The sequence below is a fragment of the Ovis canadensis genome, chromosome 1 (genome assembly GCF_042477335.2).
Source record: "Ovis canadensis isolate MfBH-ARS-UI-01 breed Bighorn chromosome 1, ARS-UI_OviCan_v2, whole genome shotgun sequence".
In the NCBI taxonomy this organism is placed as follows: Eukaryota; Metazoa; Chordata; class Mammalia; order Artiodactyla; family Bovidae; genus Ovis; species Ovis canadensis.
In genome coordinates, this window is record NC_091245.1 from 96,283,677 (window position 1) to 96,303,096 (window position 19,420).

Below are 19,420 nucleotides of genomic sequence, written 5' to 3' on the forward strand. Positions count from 1 at the left end.
TCCAGTCTAACTCTTGCTTCCTGACCTGTCTATAGGTTTCTCAAGAGGCAGGTCAGGTGGTCTGGTATTCCCATCTCTTGAAGAATTTTCCACAGTTTATTGTGATCCACACAGTCAAAGGCTTTGGCATAGTCAATAAAGCAGAGGTAGACGTTTTTCTGGTATTCTCTTGCTTTTTTGATGATCTAGCAGATGTTGGCAATTTGATCTCTGGTTCCTCTGCCTTTTCTAAAACCAGCTTGAACATCTGGAACTTCACGGTTCATGTATTGCTGAAGCCTGTCTTGGAGAATTTTGAGCATTACTTCACTAGCGTGTGAGATGAGTGCAATTGTGTGGTAGTTTGAGCATTCTTTGGCATTGCCTTTTTTGGGGATTGGAATGAAAACTTAATACTCTAAAAACAAAACAGACAAAATCACTCCCTACCCCGGCCCTGTCACAAACGATAAAAATCACCTAAGTTCATTTAGCTAAATTTGTCAGTTTCTGAGACTTGTCATTTTTCCCAGTCATCCTACTTCAAATCCTCCTCCATTCTCCTTTTAGACAGACAATGATTTACTTTCTTTCCAGAAACTCTTGAATCTATCACCTCTTTTTTATTCTCATGACAATTCTTCTAGTTCAACTGATAGCTACCTCAAACCTAGACTATTGAAAATACCTCCTACTGGGTCTATGCAAGCCTCCAAAAACTTCTTCCATTTCTAACCTATTAATTTTTTTCTGAGACATCAATTAATCACTTCAAGTTTCCCTCACAGAAAGTATTTTAACTGTCTAATTATTAGGCTGCAAATTCTGTTCCACATGATCAAAACCTTTGGTCTCTAGACATGATTGCTCCTAGTTACTGGACACCAGAGAGATTAAGCTAAACAACTTTCTTCAGAAAAACAGATCATTGTTTTAAATATATTTTAGAGCATATACCCTTCTGAGCAAATATGACATCTTCATGTCAAAGAGTAAAATAACACATCCACGATTATCTCCATCACAAAGGCTGAAAATCTGGTCCTAATAAATCATTTTTCCACAAACATTTTCCTAGGTTGTTGCTAAATTTATAAGGTACGCATGACAAGTTGAATAATAAACATTATCTAATGTATTATCTTTGTGATTACAATAAAATGCGTGAATAATGAAGCTCTATCCTTGTTCAGTCACCTAAATACTTATGCAAAGAGAGAGGTGGCTGACACAATGAAAAAAAATATGAAAAAGAATTTATGCACATGTATAACTGAGTCACTTTGCTGTACAGCAGTAATTAACACAACACTGTAAATAAATTTTTTTAAGACAACAGAGGTAGTTGACGTCAATATTCCTAACCTTAAAATAGTTTAACCCAAACTCTCAATTATTAAATACATATATGGAGTCCTAAGGGCTTCCCAGGTGGCTCAGTGGGTAAAGAATCCACCTGCAATGCAAATGTAGGAACTGGGTTCCACCCCTGGGTCAAGAAGATCCCCTGGAGGAGGGCATGGCAATGCACTCTGGTATTCTTGGCTGGACAATTGCATGGACAGAGGGGCCTGGTGGGCTACAGTACATTGGGTCTCAAAGAGTCAGACATGACTGAAGCGACTGAGCAAACGCGTGCGCGCACACACACACACACACACACAGAGTCATATACATTCTTTGATATCAGATGATTTTCCACTGGTATTTATACAATTTGGGAGGTTTACTCCCCACAAGTCTATTCAATATACCCTGCCTGAGAAACTTCTGTGTTATCTGTAACACCTAGGGCCACACACCATAGTAACATTTAGCAGGAAACAAAGAGGACTAATACAAAGTATCAAGGTTGTGAAGGGTAAAGACAAGGTAACGTCAGGAAGCAGGATTGACTTAATTTTAGAAAGCATTTCACAAATTTTCATACTAAAAATACTGACATCGTGGAAGTGGAGGAAATATTTCATCATAAAGTTTTGGCCACAGCAATCAGAGCAGAAAAAGAAATAAAAGGAATCCAAATTGGAAAAGAAGAAGTAAAACTCTCACTGTTTGCAGATGACATGATCCTCTACATAGAAAACCCTAAAGACTCCACCAGAAAATTACTAGAGCTCATCAATGAATATAGTAAAGTTGCAGGATATAAAATCAACACACATAAATCCCTTGCATTCCTATACACTAATAATGAGAAAGTAGAAAAAGAAATTAAGGAAACAATTCCATTCACCATTGCAATGAAAAGAATAAAATACTTAGGAATATATTTACCTAAAGAAACTAAAGACCTATATATAGAAAATTATAAAACACTGATGAAAGAAATCAAAGAGGACACTAATAGATGGATAAATATACCATGTTCATGGATTGGAAGAATCAATATAGTGAAAATGAGTATACTACCCAAAGCAATCTACAGATTCAATGCAATCCCTATCAAGCTACCAGAATGTTTTTCACAGAGCTAGAACAAATAATTTCAAGATTTGTATGGAAATACAAAAAACCTCGAATAGCCAAAGCAACCTTGAGAAAGAAGAATGGAACTGGAGGAATCAACTTGCCTGACTTCAGGCTCTATTACAAAGCCACAGTCATCAAGACAGTATGGTACTGGCACAAAGACAGAAATATAGATCAATGGAACAAAATAGAAAGCCCAGAGATAAATCCACACACCTATGGACACCTTATCTTTGACAAAGGAGGCAAGAATATACAATGGAGTAAAGACAATCTCTTTAACAAGTGGTGCTGGGAAAACTGGTCAACCACTTGTAAAAGAATGAAACTAGAACACTTTCTAACACCATACACAAAAATAAACTCAAAATGGATTAAAGATCTAAATGTAAGACCAGAAACTATAAAACTCCTAGAGGAGAACATAGGCAAAACACTCTCCGACATAAATCACAGCAGGATCCTCTATGATCCACCTCCCAGAATTCTGGAAATAAAAGCAAAAATAAACAAATGGGATCTAATTAAAATTAAAAGCTTCTGCACAACAAAGGAAAATATAAGCAAGGTGAAAAGACAGCCATCTGAATGGGAGAAAATAATAGCAAATGAAGCAACTGACAAACAACTAATCTCAAAAATATACAAGCAACTTATGCAGCTCAATTCCAGAAAAATAAATGACCCAATCAAAAAATGGGCCAAAGAACTAAATAGACATTTCTCCAAAGAAGACATATGGTTGGCTAACAAACACATGAAAAGATGCTCAACATCACTCATTATTAGAGAAATGCAAATCAAAACCACAATGAGGTACTACTTCACACCAGTCAGAATATCTGTGATCCAAAAATCTGCAAGCAATAAATGCTGGAGAGGGTGTGGACAAGAGGGAACTCTCCTACACTGTTGGTGGGAATGCAAACTAGTACAGCCACTATGGAGAACAGTGTGGAGATTCCTTAAAATATCGCAAATAGAACTGCCTTCTGACCCAGCAATCCCACTTCTGGGCATACACACCGAGGAAACCAGAATTGAAAGAGACACATGTACCCCAATGTTCATCGCAGCACTGTTTATAATAGCCAGGACATGGAAACAACCTAGATGTTCATCAGCAGAAGAATCGATAAGAAAGCAGTGGTACATATACACAATGGAGTATTAGCCATTAAAAAGAATACATTTGAATCAGTTCTGTTGAGATGGATGAAACTGGAGCCGATTATACAGAGTGAAGTAAGCCAGAAAGAAAAACACCAATACAGTATACTAACACATATATATGGAATTTAGAAAGATGGCAATGATGACCCTGTATGCAAGACAGCAAAAAAGACACAGATGTGTATAGCGGACTTTTGGACTCAGAGGGAGAGGGAGAGGGTGGGGTGATTTGGGAGAATGGCATTGAAACATGTATACTATCATGTAAGAATCGAATCGCCAGTCTATGTCCGATGCAGGATACAGCATGCTTGGGGCTGGTGCACGGGGATGACCCAGAGAGATGTTATGGGGAGGGAGGTGCTTGGGGGGTTCATGTTTGGGAAAGCATGTACACCCATGGTGGATTCATGTCAATGTATGGCAAAACCAATATAGTATTGTAAAGTAAAATAAAGCATAAATAAAAATTTTAAAAAATAAAATAAAATAAATAGCATGAAAAAAAAAAAGAAAACTTGCTTAAAAACAAATGTAAAGTTAAGCAGACACTTCTCTTGATGGAGAAGCGTTAACAGAGAGGAGGACCTTCCTTGTATATGTCTTATTTAACCACCTTTATGCAAGATGTGTAAACAATTACAGTGAAACAAAAGCTTTTAGAATTTGGTGCTAGGTGGTTTCTTTCATTGCTGTTTTGTCTAATTCCTTCATTTTGCAGATGGGAAAAGAAATCTATAGCATGGTGACTTGGTCAAGGTGTCACAGATAGGAAAAAACACATCCTGAGTCCCAGACAATGGGCCTTCCTCTACCACTCTGCCTTGTCTTCACTGGCAGACATTGACAGTGACGCTGTGTGCCAAGGGAGTAATTAAACACCGCAGGGAGACTTGACAAAGCTGTCTGAATTGAGCAAGCATGTGTGTCAAATGACATTCATTGTGTTAAATGTAAGTAGATGCATTGAAGAAAACATAATCTAAACTTTAGTTAAAAGTTTAGAGGCTTAAAAAAAAAGTTTAGAGGCTTTATAAATGCAGCAGTCCCATTCCTGGACATACATCTAGAGAAAACTAATCCAAAAAGATGTGCACCCCTGTGTTCATGGCAGCATTATTTACAATAGCCAGGACATGGAAGCCAACTAAATGTCTATCGACAGATGAATAGATAGATAAAGAAGATGTGGTACCTACATACAGTGAAATATCACTCATCTATAAAAAAATAATGAAATAATGCATTTTGCAGCAACATGGATGGACCTAGAGATTTTCATCTTAACTAAGTCAGAAAGAGAAAGACATATATCATATGATATCCTTTATATGTGGAAACTAAAAAGAAGTGATACAAATGAACTTATTACAAAACAGAAACAGACACACAAACTTAGAAAACAAACTTAGTTACCAAAGGGGAAAAGGGCAGGGGAGGGGTATATTAGGAGTTTGGGATTAGCAGATACAAACTACTGTTTCTAAAATAGATACGCAACAAGGTCCTACTATAGCAAAGGGTACTATATTCAATATCTTGTGGAGAACCATAGTGGAAAAGCATATGACAAAGACTATAGATATATAGCTGAACTACTTTGCTGTATACCAGAAACTAAAACAACACCGTAAATCAAATATACTTCAATTAAAAAAAAAGAAATTTCATTTATGAAACTTTGAAAAAAACTTCATAGGCTTTGATGATCAGTTATAGGAAGGGTGTCTGTGTTTAATGCTTTCCCATAACTATCAACTTAATGTGCTGCAGTTCTGGTTAAAAGGCCTTGGCTCACCAGATCTAGAAAAAAAGTGGAAACAAAATAGAAAACACTATCCTATAGCTGTACAAAACTAGAATATCTTTGTACTTGGAAAGCTGTGTTGAGTTTTAAGCATAAAACCTAGAAAAGGATTGAATAGCTGGAAAGAGTCACAAAATGGCAAAGAAACTGGTCACAGGGTAGGAGGGACTTCAATGGGGGGACTGACGACTGAAACAAATTTAGATCAGAGAGGGAGAACTATTATAGTATGTCTTGGTCTGTTTGGGCTAATAACAAAATACCACAGACTTCGGGGGTTTTAAAAAACAATTTTGTTTCTTACAGTCCTGGAGTTAAAAGTCCAATATCAAGGCACTTACAGATTGAGTGTCCAGTGAGAGTTCACTTCTTGGCTCATGGACGGCCCTCTTCTCACTATAATGTAACATAGCAGAAAGAGGAATCTCTCTAGAGTGTCTTTTATAAAGGCAATAACCCTCTTCATGAGAGCTCCACTTCCAAGGACCCATCTCCTAGTACCATCACATTAGGAATTTAGTCTCAACATATAGATTTGGTGGAGGACAGGGAAGCCTGGAGTGCTGCAGCCCATGGGGTTGCAGAGTTGGACATGGCTGAGCAATTAACAACAACAACAATATGAAGTACAGTAGAAATACAAAACAAAAAAAATTATGGAATTAAAAAGACTGATAAGTGACTTGGAACTTCATATATTACTGCTGCTGCTGCTAAGTCACTTCAGTCGTATCAGACTCTGTGCAACCCCATAGATGGCAGCCCACCAGGCTCCCCCATCCCTGGGATTCTCCAGGCAAGAACACTGGAGTGGGTTGCCATTTCCTTCTCCAATGCATGAAAGTGAAAAGTCAAAGTGAAGTCGCTCAGTCGTGTCCGACCCTCAGCGACCCCATGGACTGCAGCCCACCAGGCTTCTCCATCCATGGGATTTTCCAGGCAAGAGTACTGGAGTGGGGTGCCATTGCCTTCTCCGTCATATATTACTAATGGGGTGTAAATGGGTACAATCCTTTTAGAAAACTCTGTGGTTGTAGCTACTAAAGCTAAACATATGCCTGTCCTATGACCAGCTTTTCCATCCCTAGTTACATACTCAGGAAAGTGAGTACATGTGTCCAAAGAAAAATCCATACAAGAATTTTATAGTAGTATCATTTGTAATATCTCAAACTGCAATGTCCCAATGTCATTGAGATGACCCAAATGTCAATCAGCAAGAGAATACACAAATAAATCATAGTACGTTCATACATGGAATACTGCAAAGTCATCAAAAAGAAAACATGATTCATAATGCAACAATATGTATGAATTTCACAGACTTTATGTTAAGCATAAAGAGTTCATGTGTATCATTTAAATAAAATTTAAGAACAGGAAAAGTAATTGATGATGGTAGAATAGTGTTAATAGTCAGAACAGTGTTAATATCCTTAGGGGTGTAGGTATTGTTTGGAAGAGGCTTGAGGAAATCTTCTATATGACTGAAACTGTTCTATATCTTGGTATGTACATATACCAAAAGGCATTAGAATGAACATTTAATATTGCCATTTGTTTGTTTTATTTCAGTAAAAAAAATATGGAAGGTAGGAAGAATGTGATTTAAAGGTGGGTGGTTGTGGTATAACAGGAAGAATGACTGCATTTGTTTTCATCATTCCTCCAGTTATGAATGACTGAGTGTATTCAGCAGAGAGGACCCAAAGACAATATGACTCACTACTTGTCCTTGAAAAGTGCAGTCAAGTGAGAGAGCAGATCCACCAATAACTCTAATATAATTACCATCATCATGGTATGCATAAGGACTGTGGAACCATGGCGAACTGTAAATAGGAAATAGGAAGTCAGTCTTAGTTGTACAGAGGAAGTACAGCTGATTTATATATGACTTTTTTTTAGAAGGGCATTCTAAACAAATCCTATATACATGAAGGCACAAAATTACCTAGCAGGTTTGAGTTGTGGAATTGTTAGGTATGACAGGGGCTGGGACAGAGGAGGGAAAATGAGGCTGGAATGGAGCCAGGAGGATTGCGAAAGGCCAAGTAAGTAATAGTAAGGGTTGAGACTGAAGCAGGATGTGACATGATCACATTGGCAGCACAGAAGGACAAATGGGTGGCCATGTAGAGGGAACATAGAGGGGAGATGAGGAGATATTCTGACACCTCCTGGACACACACAAGTATGCCCACCAAGTGGGTAAACTGGATTGTAGGCTGGTTGCTAGAAAAAAATTGGTAAAGTTAGGAATGAAAAATATAACATTGTTAGTACAAACTGATCATTATAAGATGTTGCTTTGATCATTGATACCTGAGTTCCTTAGCAGTGTAGCACTGGGGGAAATTTTGCAGCATGGTTCATGGTCTAGACTTTGTCCTGATAGGCAGCAAAGGTACACTGTGCATCTTTTCCTAAGCACTCTGGGCTTCCAGAGGATCCCCAGTCATCATCCTCAAGCTCAAACTATTGCTTCTGACTTGTTTAGTTTTTACTGTTTTTAAATGATAGTGTAATTAAATTCCTGTGTACATAATTTTAATGTATTATATACTTATATTAATAACATGTTTATATAAATTTATAACATAAAATATTTAAAATGGAAATCCACAGTGAAGAGGACTTCAAAGTTGGATAGGTTTTTAAAATTTTTTTCAAGTATCATGAATAGGTAAGTATTCGGACTTTCCAGGAGATCAAAGAAGAAAAACATAATCAATATAATCTGAGGCATATTCTGATACTAGGTAAAAATCATTATGACATTAATAAATAGTTTATATTTCTGAAGTGCAAAACAACAAAATTATTTCAACATAAACATCTGATTAATTAAATCTGATTATTATTGCAAATGATATAAATATTGGATGGAAATGGAACTCTTAAGTTCGTATTGTTAAAAGTTGAACAGGCAAGCACATTTTTTAAATCAGAATGGCAAACATGTTTTGCTAAAGCTCACAATTTCAATAGGGAAATTTTGCAATAATTAATGAAGGAAAATTTAAAGAACATAATATCAGTTTCATGCATTAAAAAAACTGAAACAAAATTTTTAATCAAAATGTGTCAATGAAGTAATTGCAAAACATTTAAAAACATATCATCAGAGCTTTTAACATAACCTACTATGTAGTTAAACATAAGTGAGCATTTTTAGACATAAAATACTCAGCTGAACTTTATGGCTGTAACACTGCAATGTAGATTTACAGCTTTGACTATGGCAAAGCATTTATCTACTGAAAGGAGAAGGAAACCTTTAGGAAAACATATAAATCAAAGTAGCACATTCAATTACTATTGCAAAAACTTTGAATGTTTCATGCAAAAGTGCTTTAATAATACCTTATTTGCAAAACTCAAGATGCTAAAACACTAGAATTCCCTGGTGGCTCAGATGGTAAAGAATCTGCCTGCAATGTGGGCGACCTGGGTTCGATCCCTGAGTCAGGAAGATCCCCTGGAGAAGGAAATGTCAAACCACTCCAGTATTCTTGCCTGAAAAATCTCATGGGTGGAGGAGCCTGACAGGCTACAGTCCATGGGGTCGCCTACTGTCCATGGGGTTGGCTACTGTCCATGGGGTCGCCAACAGTCAGACACATCTGAGTCACTTCACTTTCAGGTCTTTTATTTTTCCTTTCTGGTAAATATGCTAAAGATATTAACAGTTAAATGTTTTTTGTTGATCTGGGGGTGCTAGTAGGACAGCACCTGTGATATCTCAAACTATTTGAATAGGTACCAAGAAAGATGGCTTCACTGAGAACCATTAACATGAAGAGAGTGCCAGAGTGGTGAAATGGCATTTCTGGAGTTTCAGCCCACAGTTTTTTGAAAAAAGTTCCAAATGTTTTGTTTCGGTTGTAACTCACTGTAGACCCAGTTGCATCAATATACCCAGATGATGCAATAAAAGATGTATATCAAATAAATCAATATAAATATTTCCTTTTCACTACCATGTATTAAATATAAACCAGAGATATTTAAATTAATTGAGATAATTAAGATAATTGAGCCCCTCTAAATGTCAGGTGCTGGTGATGTATTAATGAGTGAGACATATCCCTGCCCTCACAGAGCTTACTATCACAAGAGGGAAAACAGACAGTAAGATAAATGAAGTAGAAGGTCAGGAACTGAACAAGAATAAGTGAATAAGAGTGAAGATGTAGTTTACATAGGGAGGTCAGGGAAGGCAATATTTGAACAGAATTCTGAAGGACAGTTGGGAGTGGCTCATGTGACCATCTTGAGAAGTGTCATTCTAGGCAGAAGGCATAGCAAGAGCAAAGGCTCTAAAGTAGTAGTGTGCTTGCTGATGGACTCAAAGCCTGCCAAAAGGCCAGTGTAGCTAAAAGAACCACTGTCGTTGCTGTATGAAGACAAGACTCCAGGGCAGCGAAAATGGGAGGAGACTAAGTTCTGAAACTCTTGAGCTGTTTGTCGCTAAGCAAGATAGCAAGTATGGGTGGTGCCAAAAGAAGAGATGAGCTAGATGATAAGTCAGTCTCAAAGGCAGAGCCAACAGGATTCAGCAAAGCTTGATTATGGGATACAGGAAAGGAGGAGGAACAATGAATGCAAGGGCTTTGGCTCTAGCAACTTGTTGAATGAATGGAGACACCCTTCAGTGAGAAGGTGAAGACTTGGGAGAGAACAGGTTTGAAAGGGAAAATCTAGAGTCTGGGTTTGGATGTGTGAAGTCTAACTTCTAACACGTTAGAAGTTTTTAAATCTTCTCAACAATCTTTTTAATATCTCCAAAGGAGGTATGACCACTTTCTCTGTTTTATGGATATCAAAACTAAGGCTTTGAGATTTTCTCATGAGCAATGAGTTGGGACTAATTCTGGAGATCAAAAAAGGAAACAGGCCAGGAAATTGAGGCAGTAAAAGACAGTCAATGAATTTCGTTCAGTAGGTATTTGTAGAAGACCACTATGTACCACTATGTACCACTATTAGGTGCTGTGGGCAAGAGGGAGGGAATTAAAAACATTAATCTTTTGCTATCCTCCAGGAATTTGCAATGTTGTAAGAGAATGCAGGAACAGTAGGTAACACTGAAAGCGTTGTACCATAGCTCAAAGTAGGATAGCATTAAAGATAATCACTGAGGTAGCTTAGTGGAAGGAGAAAAGTCAATAAGGGCCAGAATAATGTGATTAAACTCCTTTCTGGAAGATATGTTGTTGTTTAGTGCCTAAGTCATGTCTGACTCTTTGCAACCCTATGGACTCTAGCCCACCAGGCTCCTCTGTCCGTGGGATTTCCCAGGCAAGAATACTGGGATGGGTTGTCATTTCCTTCTCTGGGGGATCTTCCTCATCCAGGGATCAAATCCATGTCTCCTGCACTGGCAGGCAGATTCTTTACCACTGAGCCACCAGGGAAGGCCCTGGAAGATATAAGGGAGGGTTTTAATGAGAAGGAGTTGGATGGAGGCAGGGAGATCTTCAGGCCAGGAAACTGCATGAGAATAGTCAGCATGTGCCAGGGGATACCACAAAGATCATTCAGCTGGAGCAAAGGAAGATAAAGATGTTTGGGCAGAGAAAGACCAAATTAGGCAGGGTTGTGAAAGCCAGGCAGACTATCTCACGTTGTACCCTGTGGGTAACTGGAAGCTAATGATGGTTTCTATGGCTAGAGCTGAAACATGATCAACGTTCACCATTTCTTAACTAACATTTTCCTAGTATGTTGCCAAACTCATACTGGCAACACTTAACATTTTACTTGCATTTAATATTTTTCATTTGCAATAAAAATGATCACATATAACATCCAGGTAGATATTTTGACATGCAAACTCCTTTTGGTTCCAAACTCATTCAAATAATACATTTTTGTCCAAAAAGAGAAATTATAATGTGAGGTTATGAAAAGTCCATTTCCCTCTTAACATTCTTCCTAGCAACTCAGTTGTTTTCATTGGCTTTTATTAAAACAACCTTTGTGCGAACTGGCAATTTGTTTTGTAAATATCAGTGAAAGCATATTTCAGAAAATATTGTAATAAAAACCAACCCAATTTCAGAAATATGCTTGCTGCCAGACATCAGTCTTCAGCTCATATTATGAGTATTTCCAGTAAGTCTTAAATACACATTAACATGAGAAATAGGTTACTGTTGAAGATCAAAAAAGGTGAAAAATCCTCCACTGCCTCTCAAAAATTACTCAAGGGTTCTTCCCAATAAAGCATATTTCTCTTTTGATAAACTGCATTCATAATGGTTTCGAGCACAACTGAACATTTTTCCTCCCAAACCTACTTAGACTGTTTATTATCATCCTAGCATCTCTATACTTTATAACTTTATTTAAGATGTCTGGAATATAAACATTTCAGCAATACCTGTCCAGAACCCTTATCTACTTTCCAAACCTTTACAAGGTGTAAGCTTTGTTCCAGATTCCTAGGAAATTTCATTACTATTTTTTCAAGTGTGTACAACTCAGCAATTGTCACTAAGCTATGTTTAATAAGAGACAAGTATTATTCCCCAGCTGATGTATAATATAATGAGGAGTAACTGCTAACTCGGAGAAGGCAATGGCACCCCACTCCAGTACTCTTGCCTGGAAAATCCCATGGACAGATGAGCCTCGTGGGCTGCAGTCCATGGGGTGGCTAAGAGTCAGATACAACTGAGCGACTTCAATTTCACTTTTCACTTTCATGCACTGGAGCAGGAAATGGCAACCCACTCCAGTATTCTTGCCTGGAGGATCCCAGGGACGGGGGAGCCTGGTGGGCTGCTATCTATGGGGTCGCACAGAGTTGGATGCGACTGAAGCGACTTAGCAGCAGCAGCAGCAACCGCTAACTATATGTTCTAAAGAGTTTTCACTTTAATGCCTCCTGGTTGGCAGAGAAATATCTCTGTGAAGTGAAATGGAATCATTGCATTTTTGGGGGGGGGTGGGGGGTGGATACTGCTATAACCAGCCTATTTATCTGCTGTGATGCTTTTTTATATAAATGTTTTCTGTCCCTTCCTCTTCTCTTGGAAAACAGCTGCTCAGTCTACTAACTGTCCTGTCCTGGTTTCTACAATAAAAGTTTCTTCATATTCCAAAATCAGTCAGTGAATTAATTTTGTACAGATTTTGAGTATGGGTTTGTGTGACTAGAAACATGCTAGCCATTGTGGAGTATAAGATATTTTTCTGTGAAGCAGCTCACATGATACTTAATGCTCTATAAAACATGAAATGATAGAAAATAACTCAAGGCATACTTGCAACCAAGGACTGAGTTGTAAAAGACAGGGCCAAGAGCAAAGGTGAGGGAAGATCGATGTGGGTTAGGGTAGTTAGGAAAGCTTACTGCAAGGCATGGCTTTATGATAGCCTAAAAGAATAGGTCTGACAAGGAGATGGAAGGTGGAAGTTCATTTTAAGTAGAGAAACTATTATGAGTGAAAAAGCAGAACGGAGGGAGTGAACTCTCTTACTGCACTGTTATTAGAAGCCAGGTGCAATACAGTCTCTCTGAAACGAAGCAAATATCATTTACTCCTCAGTCTTACTCCGGGAGGTGGTAAGGGACAGGGAAGACTGGCATGCTGCTATCCATGGGATCACAAAGGGTCAGATACAACTTGGCGACTGAACAACAACCTCTTTGAGGTGACTATTATTATCTCCGTACGACAAAAGGAGAAAGAGGCTTAGGGAAGGTAAGACACTTGCTGTAGGCCATCCATCAGGCCGTTCAAAATTACGACTATTTACCCAGATCGGCTGGGCCCCACAGCTGGGGTTTTCTCCGCAAGCTCATTAGCTTCTTCGTGTGTCTGTACCTCGAGGAGGAGACTGCCTTGCCTGGAGCAATTCAATTTGATAGTTAAATGGGGACCAGTTTAAAGAGGGTTGAAGAAGCCAGGGTGATTAGGTTTTGAGAGTACGGACAGTCACTGATACTTTCTGATGGGGGAGTGAACACGGTGTGAGCAGTGTTTAGGAAAGGCACAGTGGCCCCTGGTTTCACAAACAGGCTTGGTGTGACAAAAATAGATGATTCTATCATAAGTAGAGGTGAGGGGGCTATTGTAAAAATTCAAGGATCAAAATGAAGAATGAAGGCCTGAGGAAGAGACAAAGATGAGAAAATATTAAAGGAAAAATTAAGAGAACGTTGAGGCCAGCTGAATAACAAGAGCAACGACTCACTCTTGATGAACTTCAGTGACTGTAGGAATTCCAGTGCCACTGACAGAAACTGGAAAGTGGAGAGATGAAGGTGGTCTTAGACACTGATGAGCCAAATTTCGACAGGCACAACCAGGAAATGTGGCATACTTCTAGGTAGTAGAAGGAGGCATTTTTTTTCACACTTTAAAAAAAAATAGCATTTTGTATAGATCTTGAAATTTGAAACAAAGTATTTAAATTTCCCCTTAGTGAACTTAGTGAGGTCGCTCAGTCCTGTCCGACTCTTTGTGACCCGTGGACTACAGCCCACCAGGCTCCTCCAGCCATGGGATTCTCCAAGCAAGAATACTGGAGTGGGTTGCCATTTCCTTCTCGAGGGGATCTTCCCGACCCAGGGATCGAACCCAGATCTCCCACATTGCAGACAGATGCTTTTAACCTCTGCACCACCAGGGAAGCCCTTAATATTGGTTTAAAATATATTTTTTAAATTGCAAGGTCTATATTAAATGCTGTAGTTATATCATAACATATAGTCCCATTAAGGAAGAAGGACTAGAGAGAAAACCTATAATCTGGTCCCTCACGTGCCAATTCATTGCATATTTTTGGACCAGAATTTAACCAGAACTTAAAATACTTGAATCCTCAGATCTTTAAAAGAAACAGGTTAGCCCAAATACCCCAGGAGCCTCAGCCTCTGAGTGAGTATTGTGAAGGACAGCATTGCCATGTATATTATTAATCTGTGCCTTTGATGCAAATATTATTATTCATTTGAAAGGGATAAACAAACATACACTGATAATGAAAATATATAAATTTAAAAAGCAAGACATCATGAGTCTCAGTAAAGACCTAAATATATTACAGTAGATGTTTACAAATGTTTTTAAATATGTGGATATTTATATTAAAGAAAGATCAAAGGCTTAATCAAGAAGTAAAATCTTAATGATGAATGTAAGGTAAATGACAGTAAGTGTCCAATACCTTAGTAGGGGATTAGGGACCTAAAATCATCTTTACAAAGTGAAATCAGTAAATTTGATTAGTTTGATTAGTGAGGTTGACTGGGTTAAGGTATATGTGGATTGCCAGAAATTTTTTTTTTTCTGTTTTTTTAACGGTTTCTATGGTGGGTCACAGTAAACAAATGAAATAATTGCTATGCAAATATTTGGTCTCACAAGTTATGGCTGCCTTCTTGCCACACCTAAAAATGAGACCTTAAACTTGGAATAAATGAAAAGATAAAATCATCCAAGGATAATTTGAAAATATGAAAGTATTTAAGAATTAAGATTAACAAAATCTCAAACCACACTCTACCTATGAGATTTCTAAATGAACTCAAACTTTTAGAGACTCCTCACATTCTGAAGACATTTTGGGGACAAAAATCCACAATAAAGAAAAATGGGTGTTTCCAGGTGCTGGAGGGAGGGAGGTAGTGGAATTAGGAAATGGATATAGTTTCAGATGAGGAAGATGAAAGAGTTTTGAAGATGGAAGGTGGTGATGGTTGCACAATAATGTGAAGATACTTCATGCCATTCACTGAACAGTACATTTAAAAATGTTTATGGTGATAACTTTCTTGTTATATGTCTGTTTTACCACAATAAAAATTACAAATAAAAATATCATAGACCAAAATGCTTCAGGATAGCACCTTTTATCACCGAAGACCTGGGTTAACACCTGTTCCTCTCACTGTGGCCAGTAGGGGCTGCCTTCACAGTTGCAGATGTATGGCAAAACCAATACAGTATTGTAAAGTAATTAACCTCCAATTAAAATAAATAAATTTATATTTAAAAAGATTTTAATTTATAAAACACTACAGTATCTCTAATACTTAATGCTGCTAGATATCATAAATATAATGTCTATGTCATATACAAGACAACATAAGATGCATTTTTATAGTCTTGTCCCTAAATATTTCCAATTTACCTAATTTGAAGTGTGACGGTTCAATACACTAATAATATAATATATTCATATATAACAATATTATCTATTCACATATATAATAACAAGCTAAATGTTTGGACAGCAAAGTTAGTAAATGATCATTTGATTGACAGAATTAATTTACGAGCAATGTACACCTAGAAGCCATCTAACCTACATTTTTTTCCTGTCTCAATTTAAGTGTCCCAGGTTCATTTAAGGCACATATTGGTCTCCTTTCTGAAAATAACTGTCCTCCTGCTTTCTACCTACTCAAACTCTACCTATTCTTCAGAACTCAGATAAAGGTATATATCTTAAAAAGCATTTCCTGGCTATCTCATCCCCCTCTGATCTTCCTAACCTCTAGACTCAATATAATCATCTAATGCTTAGAAATAGACTGCCTTGTATTATTTGCTATCATTTTGTGTTTTAGAACCAACTAAAATGTACTGAAAATCTGATGATTATTCTAGCCTCCAAGAGACAGCCCAAAAGAAACTGATCCAAAGAGACAGCCCAAGAGACTGATCCAAAGAGACAGCCCAAGAGACAGCCCAAGAGACTGATCCAAAGTAAATTTATTAAAACCAAGTTGTGAATCTATTTATTCTCTGTAAACTCTAGTGCAGCTCAATGCAAACAGGACTTCAAACTTGCTACTGATTAGGACTATTTAATCAGTTAATTTTAAAAACTGTCTTCTGGAGGACTGAGAGGAAAACTTCCCTCTCCCTGGCCCCCAGTGAACACACACAATCACAGAGAAGCACACACATACTCAGCCATATATAATGGAGCACAGTTTGCACAGCAGTAGAACTCCATGGAAAGAAATCCTGGAACTAAAGCAGTAACATTTTTTGCGCACCCAGTATGTACAAAGAACTTTGTTAAGCCCTATGAATAAGGAATTCACACATCTATAGTCATCTTTAACCCAAATTCAGAGTCTATTACATTGTGGTTAGGGCATGCCTCTGGGCACTGGACTTCAGGTTTAATTTGGGAATTTTCCTCTGGGATCAGACATGAAACCAAGCTGAGAAAAAAATATGAGAGGAGGTGGAGGGTAGTTGCCTTCCCTCTGCCATAAAGAACCTGTATTTCAACAAACTGAAGAAGTTTACTTGTTGTAGTTAAAGTTACATATTTCTTTGAGTTCAAATTCTTTCTATTACATATAAGATTTATTGAAATTATATTGTTTAGGCAGGAACAAGAAAGCTGAATATTATTTCAGGTTTTCAAATCATAAGGGAAAACAGTGCCTTTAGGTTTTCCATTCAACTAGGAAAATTATAGCTTCATGTTTGCAACACTAAAGCTTAATGCAATGTCAGCAGCTCCATCAAACTCTGTTGTTCAGCAGTTTATAATTCAAGCAGAAATGTTCTCTCCAAGCCCAAACTTGGCCTACACAATTTCAAAGAAAATGGAGAAAAAATTATTTTGGCTAGTAGTGAATTATAAAAGCAAAAGAGAGGGTGCTTTTATAGAGTATTTTAAAAAACATCTTTGAGAATTTGAGAACGTAACTGGGAATTACTGAGTTGACATCCTTCATTCCTAAGGTTATAGAAATAACCCCAAATTCCATGACATCATGTCAGAATCGGCAATATCTTAATTACTTTCACAAAATCCTTCATCTGGTGGAATTTCATATCAGACAGGATCACTGTTCACAGGGGAAAACAATAATAGTGGAAAATAAGGACAAATAGAAATCTCTCATGAGAATATCATGAAACTTCAGATGTATTTTACCTTTAAGTACTCACTCTCTAGCGCAACATATATGCATAGAAAATGAAAAAAAATTTTTTCCAGTTTTTTAAGGTGTTTTTGGAACGGCTGCCTGGAATTCCCAGAATTCCTTCTTGCAAATGTTATCTTTCACTTAGAAACAACTTAGTGTTGAAGTGAATTTCTGGCAGCAGATGACAGGAGGTACTGGGCTGCCCAATTCGCTGGAGGTGGTGGGTGTGAGTAGGGTGGAGAACTGGTCAGTGATGGATGGCAGGTGTGTTATAGATTACCTTTGTGTCATCCTATGGATGAGTCTAGCAGTCAACCCCTCACTACTCTGATCTCCTAGACTACCTTCAAAATACATCCAAGCGTTTGATTTTGTGGTATTAGGGCACTGCATAAGAAAGTCATCCTTTCCTATCTGTAGAAGGCTCTTTTGTATTAAATACACTGATACCAAATGCATGGATACTCCATGTCTATTTTCATACAGCTCTTATTGAAGCCTTACTATGTGCCAGGCTATAAATGATTCAGCAGGATTTTTTCCTCAGGAGAAATCAGGAGAAAGTGAGTAGTTCATAAAGACAACTCCAGTATATTTGTGGAGTACCTTCTGGATGACTTCACTGAAAAGGATGGTGAGATGTCAGAACCTCTACTCTTCCCCCACCACTCACTTTCATCCCCTCTTGAAATCGGAGTCCCTGTTTCTCTTCCCTCAATGCTCCCTGCGGTGGGACCCTAGGATTTTTGTGAACAAAACCATCAAGCCTGGGAGAGCGGTACTAAGTACAGTTTTCCGAGAGGGCAGCGGAGATGTCTAGAAGAGAAGGCCAGCCTGGCGGCGTCGCCTGGGGAGTCTGGCTCGGGCTTTCAGCACTGGAGTCGGGGTAGGCGCGGGGGTGGGGTGGTCAGAGAGGATTTACGGGGTTCCGGGCATACCTGGTTGAATTGTGCAGCTATGAGCGAGGGTTCCCATATCTTAGAGCCGGTGGTGGTTGTCCCGCCTTTCTCTTTCTTGGGTGCCATGCAAAGAACGGGAGGAGCATTAGCCTCTAAACTGGCCTCAGGGCTGGACTAAGCGTCCCCGCTGCCACAGTAACCGAAGCCACGCCCAGTTCCTGAAAGGATTGGCTACCCTCTGCTAAACGTGTTCTAAAGGCTCTGGTCAACCGCTTCCGTCGCCACGGTAACCGGCAACTCGTGGGCGGGACTCCAGTCCCCAAGGTTAAATCAGAAATTCCCAGCCACAGAAATGTGCAAGTGGGGGAGGAAAGGATACAACTAGCCTCGAGCTGGTCAAGCTACTTTCTTTTACGCCCACCCTCTGCTTTCTCTTTAGAGCCTTCTCTGGTCCGAGACATTGTCGAGAAATTCAGAATCCCTAGAATCCCGTCCACGACTTCTTTACCAAGATTTCTTCCACCTTGGGAAACTCAGAATGAAGAACTGACTCCACTCAGAGGATAGCCCATGATGTTTTCTCTTCCTCTCTAATCTGCCCAAGATGCTTCTCTGTATGAAGCCAAATTTGTCTCCCACCTCCATTCCCTGCTTTGGTCTAGGTTCTGCCTCCCAAGGCCTTACTAAAACAGGTCCAATTACTCTTGCACAGGATCCTTGATATAACTGTAGTAAGGAGGAGTGTCTATAAACTGTTTTCTCTTCCCGATTAGCCCAAGTTCTTTTACATTGTGCTCCACTAAGTCTTTTCCCTCTTTCCCTCACATAGCACCAATATCTAAAGTATCCTGATCAGAGTTCCCAAAGTAATAATGATAGTTATCATAATAATGTAACAACAACTCCTGTTTCTTGAGCACTGGTCATATGCTGTACATTGTTACATTATTTACTTAAAAACAATCTTGCTCCAAGTCTCACAGTGTATCACTGATGGCACTAGAATTAAAATCCAAGATTATATGAATCCCAATTCCAGTGTGCTTAAATTCTACACTACTATTACCACTGTTTTAGGCCTGCTAAAATGAGAGATGTCTCTCTTTTAAGGCTAGATTTTTTTTTTTTTAATTTTTATCACGATGGGACAAATTTGAGGACAACCAGGGGCAGAGT

At 38.4% G+C, this 19,420-nt stretch overlaps 1 protein-coding gene across 1 annotated transcript in view; it reads right to left on the reverse strand.

Annotated features, from left to right (window-relative positions):
* The window catches only part of SPAG17 (sperm associated antigen 17), a 259,656-nt gene extending 241,192 nt beyond the window's left edge, over nucleotides 1-18,464 (reverse strand). The window contains exon 1 of the mRNA XM_069602119.1: nucleotides 18,284-18,464. Within this exon, the coding sequence (XP_069458220.1) occupies nucleotides 18,284-18,370 (87 nt within the window). The 5' untranslated portion in view covers nucleotides 18,371-18,464. The remainder of the gene's footprint in view (nucleotides 1-18,283) is intronic.
* Between the last annotated feature and the right edge of the window lie 956 nt (nucleotides 18,465-19,420).